The sequence below is a fragment of the Sciurus vulgaris genome, assembly GCF_902686455.1.
Source record: "Sciurus vulgaris genome assembly, chromosome: 10".
NCBI lineage: Eukaryota > Metazoa > Chordata > Mammalia > Rodentia > Sciuridae > Sciurus > Sciurus vulgaris.
Window position 1 is genome coordinate 71,966,678 of NC_136470.1, and position 20,113 is coordinate 71,986,790.

The window sequence follows — 20,113 nt, forward strand, 5'->3', positions numbered from 1 at the left end:
TATACATATATGACGTACATATAGTAATATATGTATCACCCTTGCACATCATGGGATCTAGTAAAAGGCAGCTATAATCCTGAAATCAGTGTTTTGATCTGTGCTCAAGATGTTGTATTCTTAACTATACTCTAATTATTTGCAAAGAGTTCTTAACAGACACCCATATTAATGCTCTAGCATTGTTTTATCTCCTTGTGACCTGTGACATGCCATTTTCACTTCCCTGTGCTTTACTTTGTGTACAATCATTCTTTTGAACTGGTGCACGGATCCCTTTCTTTTCCCATAGCTTCCAGCTTTGCCCTGAGTCAGGCAGCTACTGAAACTGACACCTACAGGGTTAAACCTAGTTGCTGTAGCCTCCCCTCCTCCCTGCAGTCCCCCTTTTCACTGTAGGCTGGCAGCTGTCCTAACTGCCTACTGAAGCCAAATGCTGGAGGAGAGAGAGAGAAAAGAGCCAGCCATGAATCCTTTCCAGAAAAATGAGTCCAAGGAAACTCTTTTTTCACCTGTCTCCACTGAAGAGGTACCACCCAGGCCTCCCAGCCCTCCAAAGAAGTCATCTCCGGTGAGTTCCCAAATTCAGTTCTGCCTCTGACAGTAGTAGCCTTGTTCTTTTGGCTTTCCTCCTTGGCTTCTGGAACTTCATGCTGCACTGTATTAGGGTATAAAACTATTCTCTCTCTCTCTCCTTTCTCTCTCTCTCTCTCTGAGTTACAATTACCTGAAAACCAAATCAATATAGAAATTTCTTTTGCTTATGAGAAGAAGCAGGAGGAAGAGGTAGTCAGAGTTTTTTTAGTTGGAATCCCAAGTTTTGCTGTGGATTTCATTGCATATTCTGAGTTTCTCTGGGGGGAAAAAGCAATTTGAATGTCCAGGGAAACTTGGCAAGCATTCCTGTCTGGGGAACTGTGTGTGATTGTTCTTTCTTTACCAATACGAAAACTTAGCCCTTAGTTACCCCTGTGTGCAGAGCCTTCTTCTGAAAACCAAAAGAAGTTTTAGAATAGGTCCAATTTCTGTTACTAAGTTCCCTCAGTTTACAGTGGGAGATAGGATAGAGAAACAAAGAATGCATTATGTACTTGTTAAAACACTTCCAAATTTATTATCTCATTCAAGACTTATATTGAGAGATTATAGAAAGATTTTAGTGATAATAGTTAATATTTGATGAGTTCTTACCATAGACCAAGAGGTAGTATTATTCTCATTTCTTTGGAATGACAAGTGGATACTAAGGCAGGAGTAATGAGATGGCCAAGTTCAGTATGTTAATACAGTCAGTAACCATGTTATGTAGCTAGTGAAAACAGGTTAACTGAACTCCAGGTTACATAGTTCTCAACCTGTGAGCTGGAAAGATAAGGAACCCAGTTCAACACATCTTTCAAGCAAGTTATTATCATACAGTAACAAATTTTTATATTTAGAAGGTGTGTGTATGTGTAATCTCTATAGATTAAAGAATAAGGATATTGATTTACTATATGTATTTATTTATCTACTAATCTCTTCTGGTTCCAAAGAATTTAAAGACTTACAAAGATGTATATACTTCTTATAGAGATAAGAGGTGATATAAATCTCTTGATAAGTTTGGCTCTCCCAGCCAGGCAATGTAGAGCATGCCATAATCCCAACAGCTTGGGAGGCTAAGGCAGAAGGATCACAAGTTCAAGGCCTGCCTCAGCAAAAACAGGGTGCTAAACAATTCAGTGAGACCCTGTCTTTAAATAAAATACAAAATAGGGCTGGGGATGTGACTCAGTGGTCTAGTGTGCCTGAGTTCAATCCCTGGTTACCCCCACTACCAAAAAAAAAAAAAAAAAAAAGATTTGGCTCTCCCAAGGTCAGATATATCTCCATCCTCCAACCTCACATTAGTTGAGCTATTTTAATGGGTAAGGATTTGAAATAAAACATGATGGTCTTGATATTCTGGTTAATATAGTGCATGAAATAACATTGTCCTTTGAATTTCCAGTAGCGTTATCATGGAAATGCTATAGAATCACTTTAGTAAGAAAAGCAGACATTTAATTCCATAGAATTTCAGAACTCTTCACCCAAAGTCAAGGTGACCAATCAGTTTACCTTTAGCAATCTCTGCCCTCCTTATTGAGCTCTTTGCCTGACTCTAGTCACCTCTGAAGGGGAAGCCATCATACTGCCAGGATTTCTTCCAGACGGTGAATAAGGTAGGTGGGGACTAGAGGAGTGAGTCCCTACAGTGAAGTTAAGCAGGATACTGACATCTAAATCTAACTGCCTGGATATCAGTTATTTAATAGGCCATCTCCTCATTTCTATTCTAGCCATAAGTATGATCATTCTCTTGCCCAGAGCTCCCAAATTTCCATTTAGTAGTGTGGGGAGGTGAGCAGGTCCTGATCAAGAAATATCTGAGTAGTTTCATATTCAATGAAGAATAAAGTAATATTCAGATTAGCTTCTTTTACTCCTAGGTCAGCAATGTAAGCTCTTTTAGTATGACAAGAGCTCTTTCATGAAAAACAGACATTGATCCATATTACCTACAATTGTGACTTAAAATAAATAAAACGTCCAGTTGTGGAAAAATTAAGCAGTTTAACCAGAGAAAAACAGCTCATGCCTGAACTATTGTTTCTCTGTTGCATAGAAAATCTGTGGCTCCAGCTATCCACTGAGCATTGCATTCATTGTGGTGAATGAATTCTGCGAGCGCTTTTCCTATTATGGCATGAAAGGTAATTTTGTGTCCCAGAGTCTTCTCCACTCACCCTCGCCCCGTTTTAGCAGCGTGATCTTGAATGTACTTGTTTCCCTTATCCATTACTTCTGCCTTGATGCAAATTGACCTTTCCTTTGACCACGACCTTCAATAAGTGCCACTTGGAAGTTCATTTAATAACTCATACTGGCCAAGATCAGAAAGGCCTGATGGAAACCAGAACACAGCCTAGGAGGACACTAGTGGAAAAACCCTCATCATGTGAATTCCGTTCTTCTCAGCTCAGTGAACTATACAGTTGCTGGGAAGGAGAAGGAATGGATATTGCGAGCACCATGTTATCTTGATCTTTGGCCTAAATGATGCTGTGGGCGCCCTTAGGCTGAAGGGAAGAGTATTGCATTAGTTTGGTTGTCACAGCCCATTTACTCTCTCATGAGCCCAGCGTCTACTCCTTGGCAGTCAATCCTTAGTCATTCCTTCAGTGATAGAAGTGCTGAAAACCAAAATTACTTTCAAAGACCAGAGATCAAATATATTTCTCCCTACCTGGGTGCATTGGTGCACGCCTGTAATTCCCCAGTAGCTTGGGAGGCTGAGGCAGGAGGATCTTGAGTTCAAGGCCAGTTCAGCAAAGGTGAGGCACTAAGCAACTCAGTTGAGACCCTGTCGATAAATAAAATACAAAAATAGGGCTAAGGATATGACTCAGTGGTTGAGTGCCCCTGAGTTTAATCCCTGGTACCAAAAAAAAAAAAAAAAAAAAAAAAAAATACACACACACACACATATCTCCCTCATTTTTAATGCATCTATCCTTTTTGTCTCTTATTTTTGGTTTTGTCTTGTTTTCTTCTCAGCTGTGCTGACTCTATATTTCCTGTATTTCCTGCATTGGAATGAAGACACCTCCACATCTGTGTACCATGCCTTCAGCAGCCTCTGTTATTTCACTCCCATCCTGGGAGCCGCCATTGCTGACTCATGGTTGGGAAAATTCAAGTAAGAAAGATGGGAGGTCGCTTTTCCCAGAAGTTTCAAAGAGCATTGTGCAGAAGCGTCTTTCCTCTGTTCATGCTTATGTCATAATAACAAATAAGAATCTCTTTAAGACAATACAGAAAAACTATTTCATTCCATTATCAGGTTTTCCAATGTTTTCACTTCCTTTTCAGAGTTTTTTTCTTTCTGAAATCTAATCTTAATATTCCATTCTATTCTACTAAACTAAATCTTATTTTGATCTCATTGAGGATTGAGATTGCTACCTATCAGCAATTTATAATTTTAGAGATCTTGATGTGGTGAGTGATACTTTCTCCATCTCTCCTCTAGATTGAGTCATTGTGACTCCTTTGGTATCTTCTTATGAGTTCCTCTTTTAAACTCTTTTACCATTTTTCTCTTCTTAACCTCTCTCTGTAGACTCCTTAAGAATCTACTAACTGTTTTCATGAGTTAGAATAATTGTCCATTCAGTATCTTTTAAGTCCATGAAACTATCAACAAGAGACATACATGGTGCAATGTTATAGTTGTCCTTTATAACATTGTCCTCCTAGGCTAGAGATGGATCTTGGATATCCATTGCCCATTTATTTTTTGTGGATTCATCATCCATAGATTTATCTAAATTAGCATTTCTCAAAGTACATGCTGTTGAAAACCTGGTTGTATAGCATATAATAAGTTAGATGGGAAAATTAAGTTTGACCATATTGGATCATAAAGGTCAAATAAGGGGATTCCATGAAGTAGAAAACAGTGCACTGGAAACATGGAAAAGAGACATCACTTCATGGAATCCCCTTCTTCCACATTCTTTGATGTCTAACCCTTTCAGGTTCACATTGAATACCATCTATACTCTGGAGTGTTCTCTGGCTCCTCACTTTTCACTACTAGCTAGAAGTAATCTAGTCTCCTTGAACTCCTTTTTTTTTTACCCTCATTGACATTTGTCAAACTCTATTTTATTATAATTGTTTGTATACACATCTTAGTCTTCTTCCAAAAACTTGAAGGACAAAGTCATTTATTTTATTTATATATATATATATATATATATATATATATATATATATATAAATTTTTTTTAAATCTACATCACCTAGAACAGTACCTGGTACATAGCTAGCCCACAACAAATACTTGAATAATACACTTTGCACTTATTTACTTTCAGATCCTCAAACAGCCACCAGAGTAAGTATAGATGTAGAGAAGCATGAAGACATCTTTTATTTTGTTGTGGATATTGTGGGTTTTTTTTTTTTTTTTAAATAGCAAGACTCTTTTGGTAGTGACTTGATATCTCTATCACAAAAAGTGAGTTAGAGGAAACAGGAATAATGTTTGTGTGTGTGTGTGTGTGAGAGAGAGAGAGAGAGAGAGAGACAGACAGACAGACAGACAGACACATCACATATACAAATAGAATAATAGCATCCATCCAAAGAAATAAGCCCTTAATACTATCTTCCCACCATATTTAATGTCTGATTTTTTTTTTAAGTTGAAAAGTCAGGAAAAGAAAGTTTCTCCTTCACCTTTTAAAATTTGAATCTGAAGTCTTGTTTTCTTTACCAGCGAGAGGAACATGAGACAAATTTATACTTTTTAAACTGTAAGTTCTTCCCTACCTCCCCTTCTCCCCTTCTCTCTCTCTCTGTCTCTCTGTCTGTCTGTCTGTCTCTCTCTCTCCCCCTTCCCCCTCCTCCTCCTCCACTCCAGTTTACTTTTTTTTCATGTTTTATCTTGGGGATAAAAAACCTTTTATAACGTTAGAAATATTGTTCAAGGAACAATTATCTGAATATGGTAAACAACTGCTAAAATCCCTTCTTCTGTTTACTATTTTGGAATTTGAACTGGTGAAGAGGAATTGGGCACCAGAATCCCTGACTCTTGTATAAGGAAGTCCCTGTGTGAGAAGAAATGAGGCTTCCTTTAGGGCTACAAAGAAGAAAACTAGCTGATGGCTATACGGTGGAAAACAAAAATAATTAAACATATCATCTCATTGTGATTTCTATAAACTGTTACTGAGAGGGTAGTTACATGTTAGAGGATGCTATTTTAGTGTCAAGTTGCTTTTAAAAGAGAAAAGTATTCGTAGTCATAGTGCCCAGTTTTTATATCCTATGACCCATGCCTATCAGACTGGGTTCTTGACCTTGTACATCTCTAGAACCACTCTCTTCAGTGTGTTTATTATGCTCCTGGATGTCCTTTCCATGTTCTCCTTTTGTCTGGCCTTGGCTTCATGCAGGGTCTCTTCCTCGGCCACCACTGCGCATACTCCTTCTCACTGTGCATCTACACCTCAGTTTCTAAGTCTAACCATTAAAAATGGTTTTGACTTTTGATATCCTTATGGTGAAATAAAATTTGTAACTTCTTCCTCTTTTCTTTTTCCACACCAGCTTGTTTGTGATAAAACTGAAGGAATGCTGTGCTATGAGTAACAAAGCAGAAGTTCTAGACCTATCCCCAATACTGATGAAAACGCACTTCAGGAAGATCATTTGACCTCTTTGAATTTTAGTGTTCTGATTTGTACAGTTGGGGAATCGGTCAGTTCTGCCTAAAATAGTTCTGCATCCTGTGGATGATCCTATTCCAAATGCAGATTTTTAAAGTCTTTCTTGACCTCTCTCTCCTTATGATAAAGTTTCATGCTGTTAGTTTCCTTTCTTATACTTTCATATTTATAAGTCTTTCATCAAAAAGTTGCCTAATTTCCTCCTAGACCACTTACACTTTTCTCATTCATTCAATCCAACAATTGGATAAAGATTCGAACTTCCTCTCAGACTCCATCACTCCAGCTCATACTTTCTTGGTTTGTTTGCTTCTCTCTGATGATCGCTAGCATAGATCATCTTTTTTGGGTTCTTAATAGGTAGACTTTATTTGGTTTCTTTTTATTCAATTTCTCTCTACACATTTTTTTTTTATTCCAACAGATAACTTTTCTCGAGAAGATCACAGAAGGCCTTTGGGAAAGCCTGTCCTCTCCCCTGATATGAATGGGTCCTGGATTAACCATCCAAATTCTTATTTTCCCATCTGCCATTAAATACCCTTTAGAGTCCCTTCCCTAGAAAACCAATCTAGGAAGATTAGGTATTTAGAATAAAGAACCACATCCTAAAATCTCTGGCATCTTTAATCTCTTTCTGATACTTTCATTCCATTCTTTACATTTCATATTAACATAAAACACTTTTAAAATCATCATCGATATATAGTATATAATTCCTAAGGTTTACTATAGTGTTAACATTCTACTTACCTATCAAGATAATGCTGGTATGGTGGTAACCATAAGGAGTATAGGTGATGTGGCATATTTGAATGTGTATATCTCTGTATATGCTCTTACTAGAACTCCTTGCTCTTCTACTTTCTATTTGCCATTCAAATTCCTTGGAAAAACAACACAAAGTTTCTATGAAACACTGTGATTTTATCACTGGATGGTCTACCTCCCTGGTCCTTTCTTACCTTTGGCAATTGTCCACAAGGAAACTGGTGGCGATAACAATTAATCCAAGTGTCTAAACTAGACTAAACTTGGAAGTCCTTTGCCTGTCTACATATCCAGTGTTGGTTTAGAGAAAGTCCTTTATTTTAGCCACTCCTGTTAACTTGGTGTTCATCTTTGATACCTCTTGCTGTTTAGAGCAAAAGACATTCCTTGGGGAATATACCTTAGGTCAAGGTATCCTGTTCTACTGGTTTTCCTAATTTGAAATGTCATCGTTCTTGCTACAGTTCCTGTACTTGTTACATGTGTACAAATGTGGGGGTGTTTGTGTATGTGTGGAGGTGGGTGGAATGGGTGTAGGAGGATAAATATGAGATGGGAACTTGAAGGGAACCTCTGTATTCTAAGTAAACACTACAGGGTGAAGAATTGTAGTCCCCTTTCCTAGTCTGCTTACTTCATTGGCCATCATTTCTATTTGTTCTTCTTAGTTATTTCTTTGCTCCTACACTCCTTTCTCCTCCTCCTCTGCTTATTGAGAACAGCGTGACTCCTGTGTCTGTATTACTCAAGCCTCTGAGTAATACAGGATTGACTGGTTCATTTAACTTTCTCCGCAGGACAATCATCTATCTCTCCCTGGTGTATGTGCTTGGCCATGTGCTCAAGTCCTTGGGTGCGATACCAGTCCTGGGGGGAAAAGTGGTACACACGTGAGTAGCATCATCTGAGCTACTTTTCTTCTGTTAGACAGGTATATGTCTCAGGAATTCATTACAGATGATTTTCCATTTTCTTACCAGAGGCATCCCTTTATTTCCCACTCCACAGTTTTATTACCAAATTGGTGAAGAAAAGTTTTATCAGCAATTGAACTCTTTGCTATGTCATCTGATCTCATTTACTTTTATTAATTAAGCATTCGAGAATGTAGAATACCTAGTTACTATCCTCTTCATAAAATCCCTTCATATGCTTGAAAATAATTAAAACTTTCTCCCTTATCTACTCATTCATCCATGCATCTATATTTCACTTGGGATTAAAAAAATGGTATTTCCTTAAAATATATGGTAGAACTCATATTTAAAGTTAGAGATATTTTTATTATGTATTGTTCCCATTGCTCTGTCCCTTTTTACTTAAGGTATTGATGTTTATGGGGTCAGAGGCATTTGGTAGATTCTGATGCTTTTGTCTCAGTCAGTAGAGAGGATTGTATTTAAGAATCAGGTCATATATATTCTTGCTCTAATGTGCCTATACATGTTTTTACCTTGTAAGTTAGGGATTTTGTTTAAAATTTAATAAATATCAGATACCTCCCTTATTGGTGTTTCATAAAAAAACGATTGATGCTGCTCTTATTTCTTATGTTGAATTTTAACTTTTTATTTTGTGATGAGTAAGGGTATATGGTGTTAGGATCCATAGATCTTTCTATTGAAGTGTCTCTTTGACTAAAACGAGACTGAGAACCAGTGTGTTAACTTCAGTATCTGCTTCCATCTGACGTATGCAAAGGGTAAACGGAACTACCCAGAACAAAAATCTTCCCATGCAGTGCATAGTTTCTAGCACTGGCTCAAGCATCAAAAAGATGGTAAGTGCCCTTGAGTATTTCTTAGAGTAAAGACAAATGGAAAGTTCTCACAGGGTAGACATGTGAAGGGGGTCTTTGTCCCTGTATGCATTTCTCCCTGTCTTTAGCTCTCTAGTCCAGTCTAGTTTTATTTAGTAACAAAATGATTAGCATCCTAAACTTTCTGTTTCAGAATCCTATCATTGGTTGGTCTGAGTCTAATAGCTTTGGGGACAGGAGGTATCAAACCCTGTGTGGCAGCTTTTGGTGGAGACCAGTTTGAAGAAAAACATGTAAGAATCCTGTTTTTGGTTTTTTCTTTTTCTATTTTCAAGACTATAGATCCACTATTAAAAGGGGGTACCTGGAAGGTAGCCATTTGCCAAGATTGAAGTAATTCACTGATTAGATCCTATCTGAGAAATTATGTCCAATGCTGGATACTGGTCACTAATAGAAAAATGGAAACACATTCAAAGAAAAGTAACTGAGGGGAAGATGGAGTAAAATACATATGAAAAAAAGTTGAAGAAAATGAGGATATTTACCTTGGATAACAATAAAGGGGAATATTATACAGTAGTTGTTTGTAGACATTGAAAGGATGTTAGTGTATAAACCTGAGACCAGTGGGTGAAAGCTAAAAGAAGTGAGCTGTTTCCTTGATGAAAGAAGAGACTTCAAGCAGTAGGAGTTGGTGGTAAATGAGTTGACCTCTCTCTCGCGGTATTTAAGAAACAAAGTAAAACCTTTGAGAATGGGAGGTATTGAGTGGTATAGAGATAATGTAATCATGTCTAATTTTTGAGATTTTTGTGCAAAGGAAAAAAATGACTAAAGGGGATGAAATAGAATGACTTTCCATAGAGGAATTTGCCTGGCTAATTGTTCCCTCTTTTCTTAAATGCTTCCCATTGTCAATGGGGGAAAAACAGCAATATGACCAAGGTAAAATGAACCCGTATGAGGAAGCAGTGAGGTAAAGGGAAGGGTCTATTCTTAACCAATGTTTCAGTCTTTCTATCTTTTACTCTTAGTTTTCATTTTTGTCTTCATGTATCTGTTCCTTTTTTTGTAGCTATTTTATCACATTTCCCTTTCTCTCTCTTCCCTCCTCCCCTATCTCCCTCTCTCTCCCACTCTCCTTCCTCCCCCAGCCTCTCTCTGACATAGTGCCTTCTGTCTCTTTCTGTCTCTGTTTTCTGTGTCTCCTGTCATCTTGAGTTTCTCTTACCATTCAGACCATTTGGATAATTTTATACTTTTTATCTGTTCAAGGGTCCATAGATCATCGCTACTTGCTGACTTGGGGAAAAATTACCGACTTTGGCAAATGGGATTCTATCTGCAAATACAAATTAGATAAGTGGAAAAGGTTTAAATGGAAACCAGAAAAGGAAGCAAAACACGTCATAAATTAAACATGAGGAAAGACTGATTGTGCTTCTGTGTCAGGAAAAGATGTGAGGTGCCAGAAAGAAGCACAGTAATGTATAATGAATCATTCATCAGTAACTTTCCTTGAAAGTTGTTTTATTAAGTAGCTGGTCCACAAATGTATTTCATTTAATAGGACAAATCCAGTTCCAAACTTTTGCAAGCCACTTCTAAGTTCACTTATTGTCTTTTTGTATTCTCTTGCAAATCTCCCTCAAGCACTAGTTGAACCATCCTGCTTCATCAACAGTTTACAGCCCTGTCCTGTGTGTTGGTTCTATTCCTATCACACATTCCACAAAACCTATTGTTTAACTCAATTAGTTATTCATTTAACTAATACAGTTGATAAACATTTATTAAGTTTTCAATATATGTCAAATGCTGTGCTGGGAACTAGGGAGTGCAGGAATAAGTAAGATACAATTGCTGCCCTAGAGGAATGCAAAGCCAACAGAAACAGACTTTCAATGCAAAGAAATGAATGTTAGAGTAGATATGTACAGGCATTGAGGGCAGAATGATTTTTGCTCAAGTAAAGGGGTATAAGAATGTTAAAGACTGCTCATACTGGAGTTTAAAAGATGAGTAAATGTGTTTCTGGGGTTACTAAATATCTACTGTGATGTTCAGATACCATGGAGGCAGTATCTGAACCTGTCTCTTTGTATGTACTTCCACCTAAGTCTGAACATGTGGTGGGGATGAAGCTAGAGGCGCTTTACACTGATGATTTATCCTATTTGTTTTAGGCAGAGGAACGGACTAGATACTTCTCAGTCTTCTACCTCTCCATCAATGCAGGGAGCTTGATTTCTACGTTTATCACACCCATGCTTAGAGGTTAGGATCCTCTTTTGAAAGGATGTGGGGGTTGGGGGGCTGTATAAGGCTTTACTCTGGCCAGCCAAAAAGCCGTTCGAAGCTTCCTGAAGTCCATCTTCTCTTTTTATAATGGCTTGGAAATCTGTGAGAATTTCTTTTAGTCTAAATTTGTTGGATCCAATAAAAGGGTGATGGGAGGAAAGGGCATGGTGAAGTCTACATCAAGAATGAAATAGAATAAAATATCAAAGAGTCAAGATCCAGTTACTTTTTAATTTTTTCCCCTATTGTCTTCAGGAGATGTGCAATGTTTTGGGGATGACTGCTATGCCTTGGCTTTTGGAGTTCCAGGATTGCTCATGGTAATAGCACTTGGTAAGTACAGCGGGCAAAGGAAATTAATAATCACTGATGTCTTCAATAGGAAGAGCATCATGTAAGCACTTTACACAACCTACTTCATTCACTCTTCACACTAATATTCTAGGTAAGTGTTATTGGAGGGGTTTCCCTTGACTTTGAGATAAATTATGAATGAAGTCAGAATCCTTAAAAAAAAAAAAAAAAAGAGGTGTTCACTGTTAAACACTGATAGGAAGTTTTTAAGGATCCTTAAAAAAGACCAATCCCTGGACCCCACGTAGGACCAATAAGGGGCCTGAGAATCTATAATTTTTAAAGTATCTCAAGTGGTTTTAATGTGCAGTTAAGGCTGAGATATACATGTAAGGAAGGAAAGAGATAATTCATCCTCTCACAAACTATATCAGTTGATACTCATTTATCTGGTAAATAGAAGGCATTTTCAGTTCTCTAGGCCTTTTAAAGCACTATCTAGGTTTAACTGTTTTTGCCCTATTCTGCAATGCTCCCAAGGAGTTTGCCCTTGAAACAAAGAGAATAAGAGAAGTTGGATAAGCAGTGGAAAAGTAATGCAACTTACTCAAGTGGCGTCGTTTTTACCATAGAGAACCCAGTCCCGGAGTATATGTGGGTTGTTTAGTTTAGGCAGCCTACAGGGAAACTTGGGCAAGATTGTTTCTAATCATTGACCTGGAAACCTGTTCTCACTCTGAGACTCAGGGTGACACCTCCTTGGAAGATAGCCAGTCCCAACACATAAAGAGCTCAAGAGAGAACAAGGAACCCAGAGACTCAATGTTCAGTCTGATTATTTTATACTGGGGTGGAAGCAGGGCTGATAATGATTCTCAGAGTTCTCAATTCCAAGAAAATGTATTCCAGGAGAGTTATGACCATACATTCTCTGCTTCCTTTTGCCTTCAATGCCAAATATTTTCTCAAGTATTTTCTTGATTTTCCACTATAACTCCTTCTCTGTGTGATTGCACAATGATGACATTTACATATCAAAGTAATTGTGAAGCTCAAAAGAAATACTGCAAGTAAAATGTTTTATAAATTGAAATGTTAAATAAGTACTGTCATTATGAGTTGGTTGCTTTAGTTTTCCAAGTGCTATTAATAACTGTTATGTGACAGACTCTGTGTTAGGTATTGGGACCACCTTGATGAATTAGTCAGCTATACAGTTCACTCCCTGCAGGAACTTGTATTGTCTAGTAGGGAGTGGAAGACAAACAAGGAAACAAATTTATAATGTAGTATGGTCAGTGTCATACCAAAGGAGTAAAGAGAGTTCATAGAGGGGATGTTTGATTAAGACTGAGGATTATAAAAGGTTTGCCTAAAGAAATTACTTCTAAAGGCCTCAGGGATGAGCAGCAATTAATTAAAGAAGGGAATGTAAGTGATTCAGAAAGAGAACATGGTACTTGTAAGACCAGGAGGTGGAAGATAGAATGATACATTCAAAGATCTCAAAGGAATTCAGATTACCTGCAGCATAAATGAGAAAGATAAAAAGGAGAAATTGGCAGAAACCAGACAATGAAGTTTACTTTAAGCAAATGGGAATCTATAAAAAAGTTTTTAACAGAAGAAAGATTGTTTGATTTTTATTTTGCAAAGGTATTTCTGTAATGTGGAGAAAGGCTGGGTTTAGGGTGAGGCAAAGATAGTATTTATCTTGATTACTGCACTTTTGGCACTCCCTTAAATTTTGTGCTCAAGGCAAGTGCCTTACACAACTCACCAAGGAGGCTCTGGTAGAATGAACAAGACTTGGACTGATTAAAGCTTTAAATAAGGGAGAAGATAAATCAATATTGAAGGCAGAGTTCTGGCTCAAACAGCTGGGTAGAGTGAAGTTGTTAAATGAGATAGGGAGAACAGGCTTAGGGCAATGTTGATGAATTGGGTTTTAGACATGTTGCATTTAGATGTTCTTGGAACATTTAATTATAACCAACAAATAGATATTTGGAAATAACTGCTTTAGGGCTCAGAGGAATTGTATGGGCTATAGATACAGACCTGGAGTAGTGAGCATATAGACAGCAATTAAATCTTGAATGTAAATAGGAGATAAATACAATAAGATAAAAGGAAGTCCTTAGACCAAACTCAAGGCATATGAGCATTTAAAGGACAGGCAAAGAGGAAATTTTTACAAATGAAATTTAGAAGGGATGGCCAAAGTGGTAATAGTGCCATATTGAATACCAGGAGGATTTCGAGAAGGGACTCATTCAGACTGACAGGTGTTACTGGGTGAGCAGCTAAGAGTGAAAATGTCCATGGAGCAACAAGGATGTCATTGATATGGTGCTATCAGACTGATCAGAGACTTAGAAGTAAGTAAGAGGTTTAAAAAGTGAAAGCAGTAAGTATTTGTGCTGGAAGGTGATATGAATTCAAGAGATGAGATATTGAACCCAAATATTATTAGGAAGAATCCAGTATAGAAAGAAGTTGAAGATGAAAAAAAGAAAGAAAGAAAGAAAGAAAGAAAGAAAGAAAGAAAGAAAGAAAGAAAGAAAAGAAAGAAAGAAAGAAAGGGAATATAGTTGGTATGAAAGCACACATGGAAGAATGAGCTTTAGACAGAGGAGGAACATTGCCATTGCCTTCACCTAAATGGAGGAAGGAAAGGATGTGTGTGGATACAGGAATTAATGGATGTGGTGGCAGAAAAGAGAGGGAGTTTCCATTGAAGACTTCCGTTTTCTTAGTGCAGTAAGAAGCAACATCATCTACTATAGGGAGGAGATAGTATAGAAATACATTTCTGACTCCTTCAGATAAATGAGCTTAAAATTTAAGTGTGACATTATCAAGTTGATTACATGCCTTTATCACTCCATTGTCACTGTTGCCACAGTGACAGGGGTCAAGGCCCAGCCTAGGATCATTCTTAGTTTCAGAAGCAGTTTATTTCCCATGGAAAATCTTTCTTTTGTACCTCTTTGACCACTTCATTCTCAGTATTATTGTTCTTGTCCTGAACTTTATTTCAACAATAAGAAGGCTATTATAGATAATGAGGACAGTTTGAAGAAGCTTTGGGGAAACTGAGAGGATGTGGTGGAGTGAATCTGATTGAGGATGAAGAAATTATAAAGTAAAGGGAAAAAAGTAAGGTGATTCATGAATTCAGTTATGTAGGCATCTTTAGCAGAGACTCTATTAGAGAGGTATCTTGTTGGAGATGAGAACTTTGTTAAAGGGCAAAATACATGGAGTGGGAAGAATCAAGCTGGAGTCTTCCCACTGATTTTAATTTAAACTTAGTAAACTTGAAAAATACAGCACTTACTATTTTATAATCATAAAAGTTATACTAGCCCATTGCCAATAATTTGAAAAATAAAAAGGAAATAAGAAATAAAGATGTAGGTTATGGGAAACAATGAGCTTAAGAATAGAAACGGTGGGCTGGGGCTGTAGCTCAGTGGTAGAGCGCTTGCCTCCCCTGTGTTCGATCCTCAGCACCACATAAGAATAAATAAATAAAGATGTTTATTTATTCCATCTACACCTAAGCAATATTTAAAAAAAAGAATAGAAATGGTACAGAATACAATTTTGTGTAAGAATGATGAATAGTGTTTAGAGCATAATGTACCTAAAGAAGAGTAATGAAACAGAGAGAAGTGGTAGTTTGAGGAAAAAAATCTTTGCCAGTTACTCTTCTGACAGATTAATAACGAGAATATATAAAGAATTTTAAAAACACACCATAAAACTAATAACTTAATAAATGGGCAAAAGATCTAAATAGAATTTTCTCAAAAGAAGAAATATAGTTGACCAACAAATATATGGGAAAAAAAAGTTCAACATCCTTAGCAATTAGGGAGATGCAAATTAAAAATACACTGATATTTTATCTCACTGCAGTTAGAGTGGCAATCATCAAGAATACAAGGAATGTTAATTGCTGGTGAGGATGTGTGGGGGCCGTGGGGGGAGGTCACTCATATGCTGTTGGTGGAACTGCAAATTAGTACAGCCACTTAAGAAAGGAGTAGAGAGATTCCTCAAAATACTAAGAATGGAGCCATCATATGACTCAGCTATCCCATTCTTTGGTATTTATTCAAAAGAAATAAAATCAGCTTGCTATAGTGATACATGCAGTGTTTATAGCACACAATTCACAATAGCCAAGTTATGGAACCAGTCTAGATGCCTATCGATAGATAACTGGATAAAGAAAATGTAGTATACATGTACAATAGAGTTCAACTCAGCCATAAAAAAAGAATTAAATCATGTCATTTGTTGGTAAATGGATAGAACTAGAGAACATTGTGCTAAGAGAAATAAGCCAGACTCAGTAAGTCAAGGGTTGAATGTTTTCCCCCATATGTGGAAGCTAAAGAGAAAAAAAGAATAAAAAAGAAAGGAAACTTGCAAAAATGGAAGATCAGTAGGGCAGAGGCAGGGAATAAAGGGTAAGGGAAGAGGAGAGGGAAAGTAGAAGAACTAGGTATATGAAGTTGATCAAATTATGATATAAGCACGTATGAATATATCACAGTGCATTCAAATTTTGTATATAGCTATAATGCACTAATTAAAAATTAATAAATAAGTGGAAGTAAGACCAATTATGTACAGGGAGGTGATCAGGTGGAAGGAGGAGGGAGGGAAAGAGGAAGTACTGGGAACTGAAATGGACCCAACTATGTGATATGCATTTATGAATATGTCAAAATGAACTCCACTATTATGTATAAATTTAATGCACTAATACAAACTTTAAAACAATAGTAGGCTGAGGTGTCCTTTGAGCCATGTCCTTCACCTGTATTCGCTGTAGTATCTAGTACAGTGTATGATGCAAGGATTAGTGAATGAGATACTTTATGGTGGATTTTTGAATCAGAAAGGTATCAGGTGAAAAAAATTCCTGGCAGTTTCTAGTTATATAATCTCATACATGGTACTTTTTTTGTTTTGTTTTGTTTGGTTTGGTTTAGTGATACTAGGGATCAAACCCAAGGCTTTACACGTGCTTGGCAAGTGCTCTATCTCTGAGCTACATTCATAGTCCAAGTTGCTTAATTTATTTAATCTCTGATTTTTTTGTGTATAAGTGAAGATAATAATATGTATATTTTGTCAGGTTAAATCAGTTGATGTATGTGAAATGCTTAATAATTTACAGATACAAATAACCTTCAATAGGGTATGTTAATAATGAATTTGAGAAGAACTTTCCTGCTAGGAATTTGGGTTTATTAGGTAGACTCTGGAAAGAAAGTTTTAATTTGGCATCAGATTAAAGGAAGAGAGAAGAGGATGATCAACAAGTTGGTGGCCATTTTATAGTCAAGTGTAGAAGTTGTAAAGTCTGAACAAGAGTGGTAACAATGTAAAGAGGGACCAAAGGACAATACACTGAAGAAAAAGGATCTATGAAAGTTGGTAACATCAGATATGGAGATGAGAAAGAAGAATGAGAAGCCAAAGATGACTTCCATCTCTGTGATTACATGAAAGTCTTAACAGATATCAATTGACCATTTTATCTTTTCTCGGCTGCCATAATCAATTTTTATGACATCAAAGTCAGGAAGCATAATCTCTTTATGAGATTCACCTGTCACTCCTACAGTTCAGCAATCTGTCCTTAGCATTGATGCATGGAGTGTGCCAAATGAGAAGCTAAGAACCTTGTTTGTGTATCGATTGCAGTTGTGTTTGCGATGGGAAGCAAAATGTACAAAAAACCACCTCCTGAAGGAAACATAGTGGCTCAAGTTATCAAATGTATCTGGGTAAGTCCATGAATTGCTTATTTACCTTTTGCAGTCAAAAGAATAAAGAGATGCTGTGCTGAGTGTATGCACCTTTGACTATGACCTTTTATTTTTCTCAGTGATCTCTGTTCTACATGCATGATTTTGAAAAGCTGAAATTAATTGATTTTCCTCCATACCTCTACTTAACCATTAATCAAAAAAAGCATAATCATTTTTTAAATTAGGAAAAATATTCTGATGTGTAGTTATATATGATACTAACAGGAAATAAAGATGAAATTATATATTAAGCATTCTGAAATTCAATGTCTAATGAGATCAAAGAGTTGGAGTAGGTCACAAAAGGTGTGTGTGTGTGTTTGAAGGAAGAGGAAATGAATTGGAAAAGGTAGGGAATGGTTTCTCTTTTTCTCTCACCTGACGTCTATGCTCTGCCCTAGTTTGCTATTTCCAACCGCTTCAAGAACCGTTCTGAGGATATTCCAAAGCGACAGCACTGGCTGGACTGGGCCTCTGAGAAGTACCCAGTAAGTTCACACAGCAGAAGTCTGCTTGCTCCAGGGAGTCTTTCAAACCAGTTTTCTCCTGTGTATTTGACTCTTCTCTTCCTGTTTTTGGTCACTGCTGTTCTAAGTGGAACTTCTGGCAATTCTGCCCATTCTTTCTTCCTCCCTGCAGAAGCATCTCATTCTGGATGTGAAGGCACTGACTCGGATACTGTTCCTTTATATTCCATTGCCCATGTTCTGGGCTCTTTTGGATCAGCAGGTAAGAATAGTCCTTTTGAAAGCTACCCCTTCTTCCACTACTTTACTCTCACAGAATAGAAATTTAACTTATTAACATCTGTCTGCTCCAGGGCTCACGATGGACCCTACAAGCCACCAAGATGAATGGGAATTTGGTGAGTAGAAGAGATTTTCCAGAGAAGTTTATTATTTTTTCATCTTCTATATTGAAGAAAATTTATTTGTGCTTTTGCCTGAAAATCGACGTAGTGTCATTTGAGAGGTACATTTAGCCTGAGGCACTAAGTAGATGAAGATAATGAAATAAAGACCAGAGCTTTGTTTTTAGAAATCAGGAACATAAGGTTGAGGAATAAGTGTACCAGGATGTAGTGATGGGATATCAGATGAAGTGATAGAGACCTGGGGTGGAGATTTTCTTCTAGCTAATCCTAGAATGTAGCAGGAACAGGTTTGAATGGTGCTACTGCACTATTGGTTCCATCTCTCAAGCATGACACAGCAGGGGACCTGTGGGAGTTGGGACATTTTGTATATGGATATGGAAAGAATGGCAAGGTTCTAAATATTCTTTTCTCTTTTCCATCTGCTACTCTTAATTGTTCTGTTTCCTAGGTTATGATATTATAGTTCTGAAGAAAACAGGCTTGGGTGATGCCAGAGTCATATTAACCCATCTGTTTGAAGTCAGCCTGCCAAATATAATTTTACCTCTCCCTTCCTCTAGTTGTCCATGATTAACCATGGTGGTCCTCTTGTTGACCCTCTAGAGAACATATTTGGAAGCACTATGTGTCAGTGGGAGTCCTCACCCCAAGAACAATGTCTTTTCCTTTTCATCATTCCCACTTACAACTGCAGTTGCTGAGATTAACAAAAACACACCAATTCTATTTTCCCCAAAGTTTAAGGAAATTGTAGTATATGTTGAGTAGACCTAATCCAAAAGTCCATAATATAAATCCCTTCAAACTTCTGGACTTTTGAGTGTTGACATGATGCCATGAGTAGAAAATTCTACACCATGAAACTTAGTTTCATGCATACAATTATTATACACATTGTATAAAATTATCTTTGGCCATGTGAATGAGAAGAATATAAAACATAAATGAATTTCATATTTAGACTTGGGTCTCATCCCCAAGGTATCTCATTATATATATGCAAATGTTCCAAAATGCAAAACATTTGTGATCTCAAGCATTTCAGGTATACTCAACATGTACACAGAAAAAAATATTCTCCCTTAGGCTCATCAGCCCTCAGCAAAAGTAGCCAGAAGCCTTTCCAAGTTGGCTCTCAGCCCCCAAATACTTTAATAGGCAAGCTAGTGGTACTCAACCAAAGATTTGATGAATTTTCTTTTATATGCTTCTTCCGTGCTAATTACCAAGATTATTCATCTAGACTTTTCTTGCCTTCTGCTACCATCTCACTACACTTTATTATAATGTTTCAGGGATTTTTTGTGCTTCAGCCGGACCAGATGCAGGTAGGAGACTTCGCTGTAGGCATGGGGATGTGTTTGTTTCCTCATTTATAGCTCTACTTGCAATATTAGGATTAATAGCTTTAATCTGATGAGTTTCTTCTTATATACTGAGGAGGGCCAACTGTATAGATGACAGCATTCTTTTTAAACCTCAAATGTTAGGGAACTAGCTCCCTCCCAATTCCAGGGAAAGTGAGCTTGTCCCCCCAAAGTATAATCATTGGATTTCTTTTCTTGTCAAGGCAGTATAATGGAAATATTGCCAAAGAGAGTATAAGCCTTTGTTGTGTGAGCAATGAAGTCAGAATCTTTTGGTGACTCCCAGTTCCCTTTTTAGCCTCTTGTTCAACAATACTTACTTCTTTCTTCTCTCCTTCTTTTCCCCTGACTATGTCATATTCCCTTTAGGCTATGAAACTAGAGAAAATAAGCAAGAAGGGCTGTGGCTTAGTGGTAGACACTTTCCTAGCATGTGTGAGGCACTGAGTTTGATCCTCAGCACCACATAACAATAAATAAATAAATAAATAAATAAATAAATAAATAAATAAAAGGTATTGTGTCCATCTACAACTAAAAATGTTTTTTTAAAAAATAAAAAAAATAACAGTAGGAGAGGAGAACTCTGAATATGATTGACAGAAAAACACACTAAGAGAGAAAGCAAGCCCTTGGGT

General features: G+C 37.1%; 1 protein-coding gene across 1 annotated transcript in view; it reads left to right on the forward strand.

Annotated features, from left to right (window-relative positions):
• The first annotated feature begins 287 nt into the window (after positions 1–287).
• The window catches only part of SLC15A2 (solute carrier family 15 member 2), a 33,562-nt gene continuing 13,736 nt past the window's right edge, over positions 288–20,113 (forward strand). Inside the window, exons 1-12 of the mRNA XM_079101454.1 lie at positions 288–571; positions 2,651–2,738; positions 3,583–3,724; positions 7,835–7,927; positions 8,990–9,089; positions 10,986–11,076; positions 11,356–11,433; positions 17,125–17,207; positions 17,633–17,719; positions 17,871–17,960; positions 18,052–18,096; positions 19,404–19,436. Coding sequence (XP_078957580.1) covers positions 434–571; positions 2,651–2,738; positions 3,583–3,724; positions 7,835–7,927; positions 8,990–9,089; positions 10,986–11,076; positions 11,356–11,433; positions 17,125–17,207; positions 17,633–17,719; positions 17,871–17,960; positions 18,052–18,096; positions 19,404–19,436 — 1,068 coding nt within the window. The 5' untranslated portion in view covers positions 288–433. The remainder of the gene's footprint in view (positions 572–2,650; positions 2,739–3,582; positions 3,725–7,834; positions 7,928–8,989; positions 9,090–10,985; positions 11,077–11,355; positions 11,434–17,124; positions 17,208–17,632; positions 17,720–17,870; positions 17,961–18,051; positions 18,097–19,403; positions 19,437–20,113) is intronic.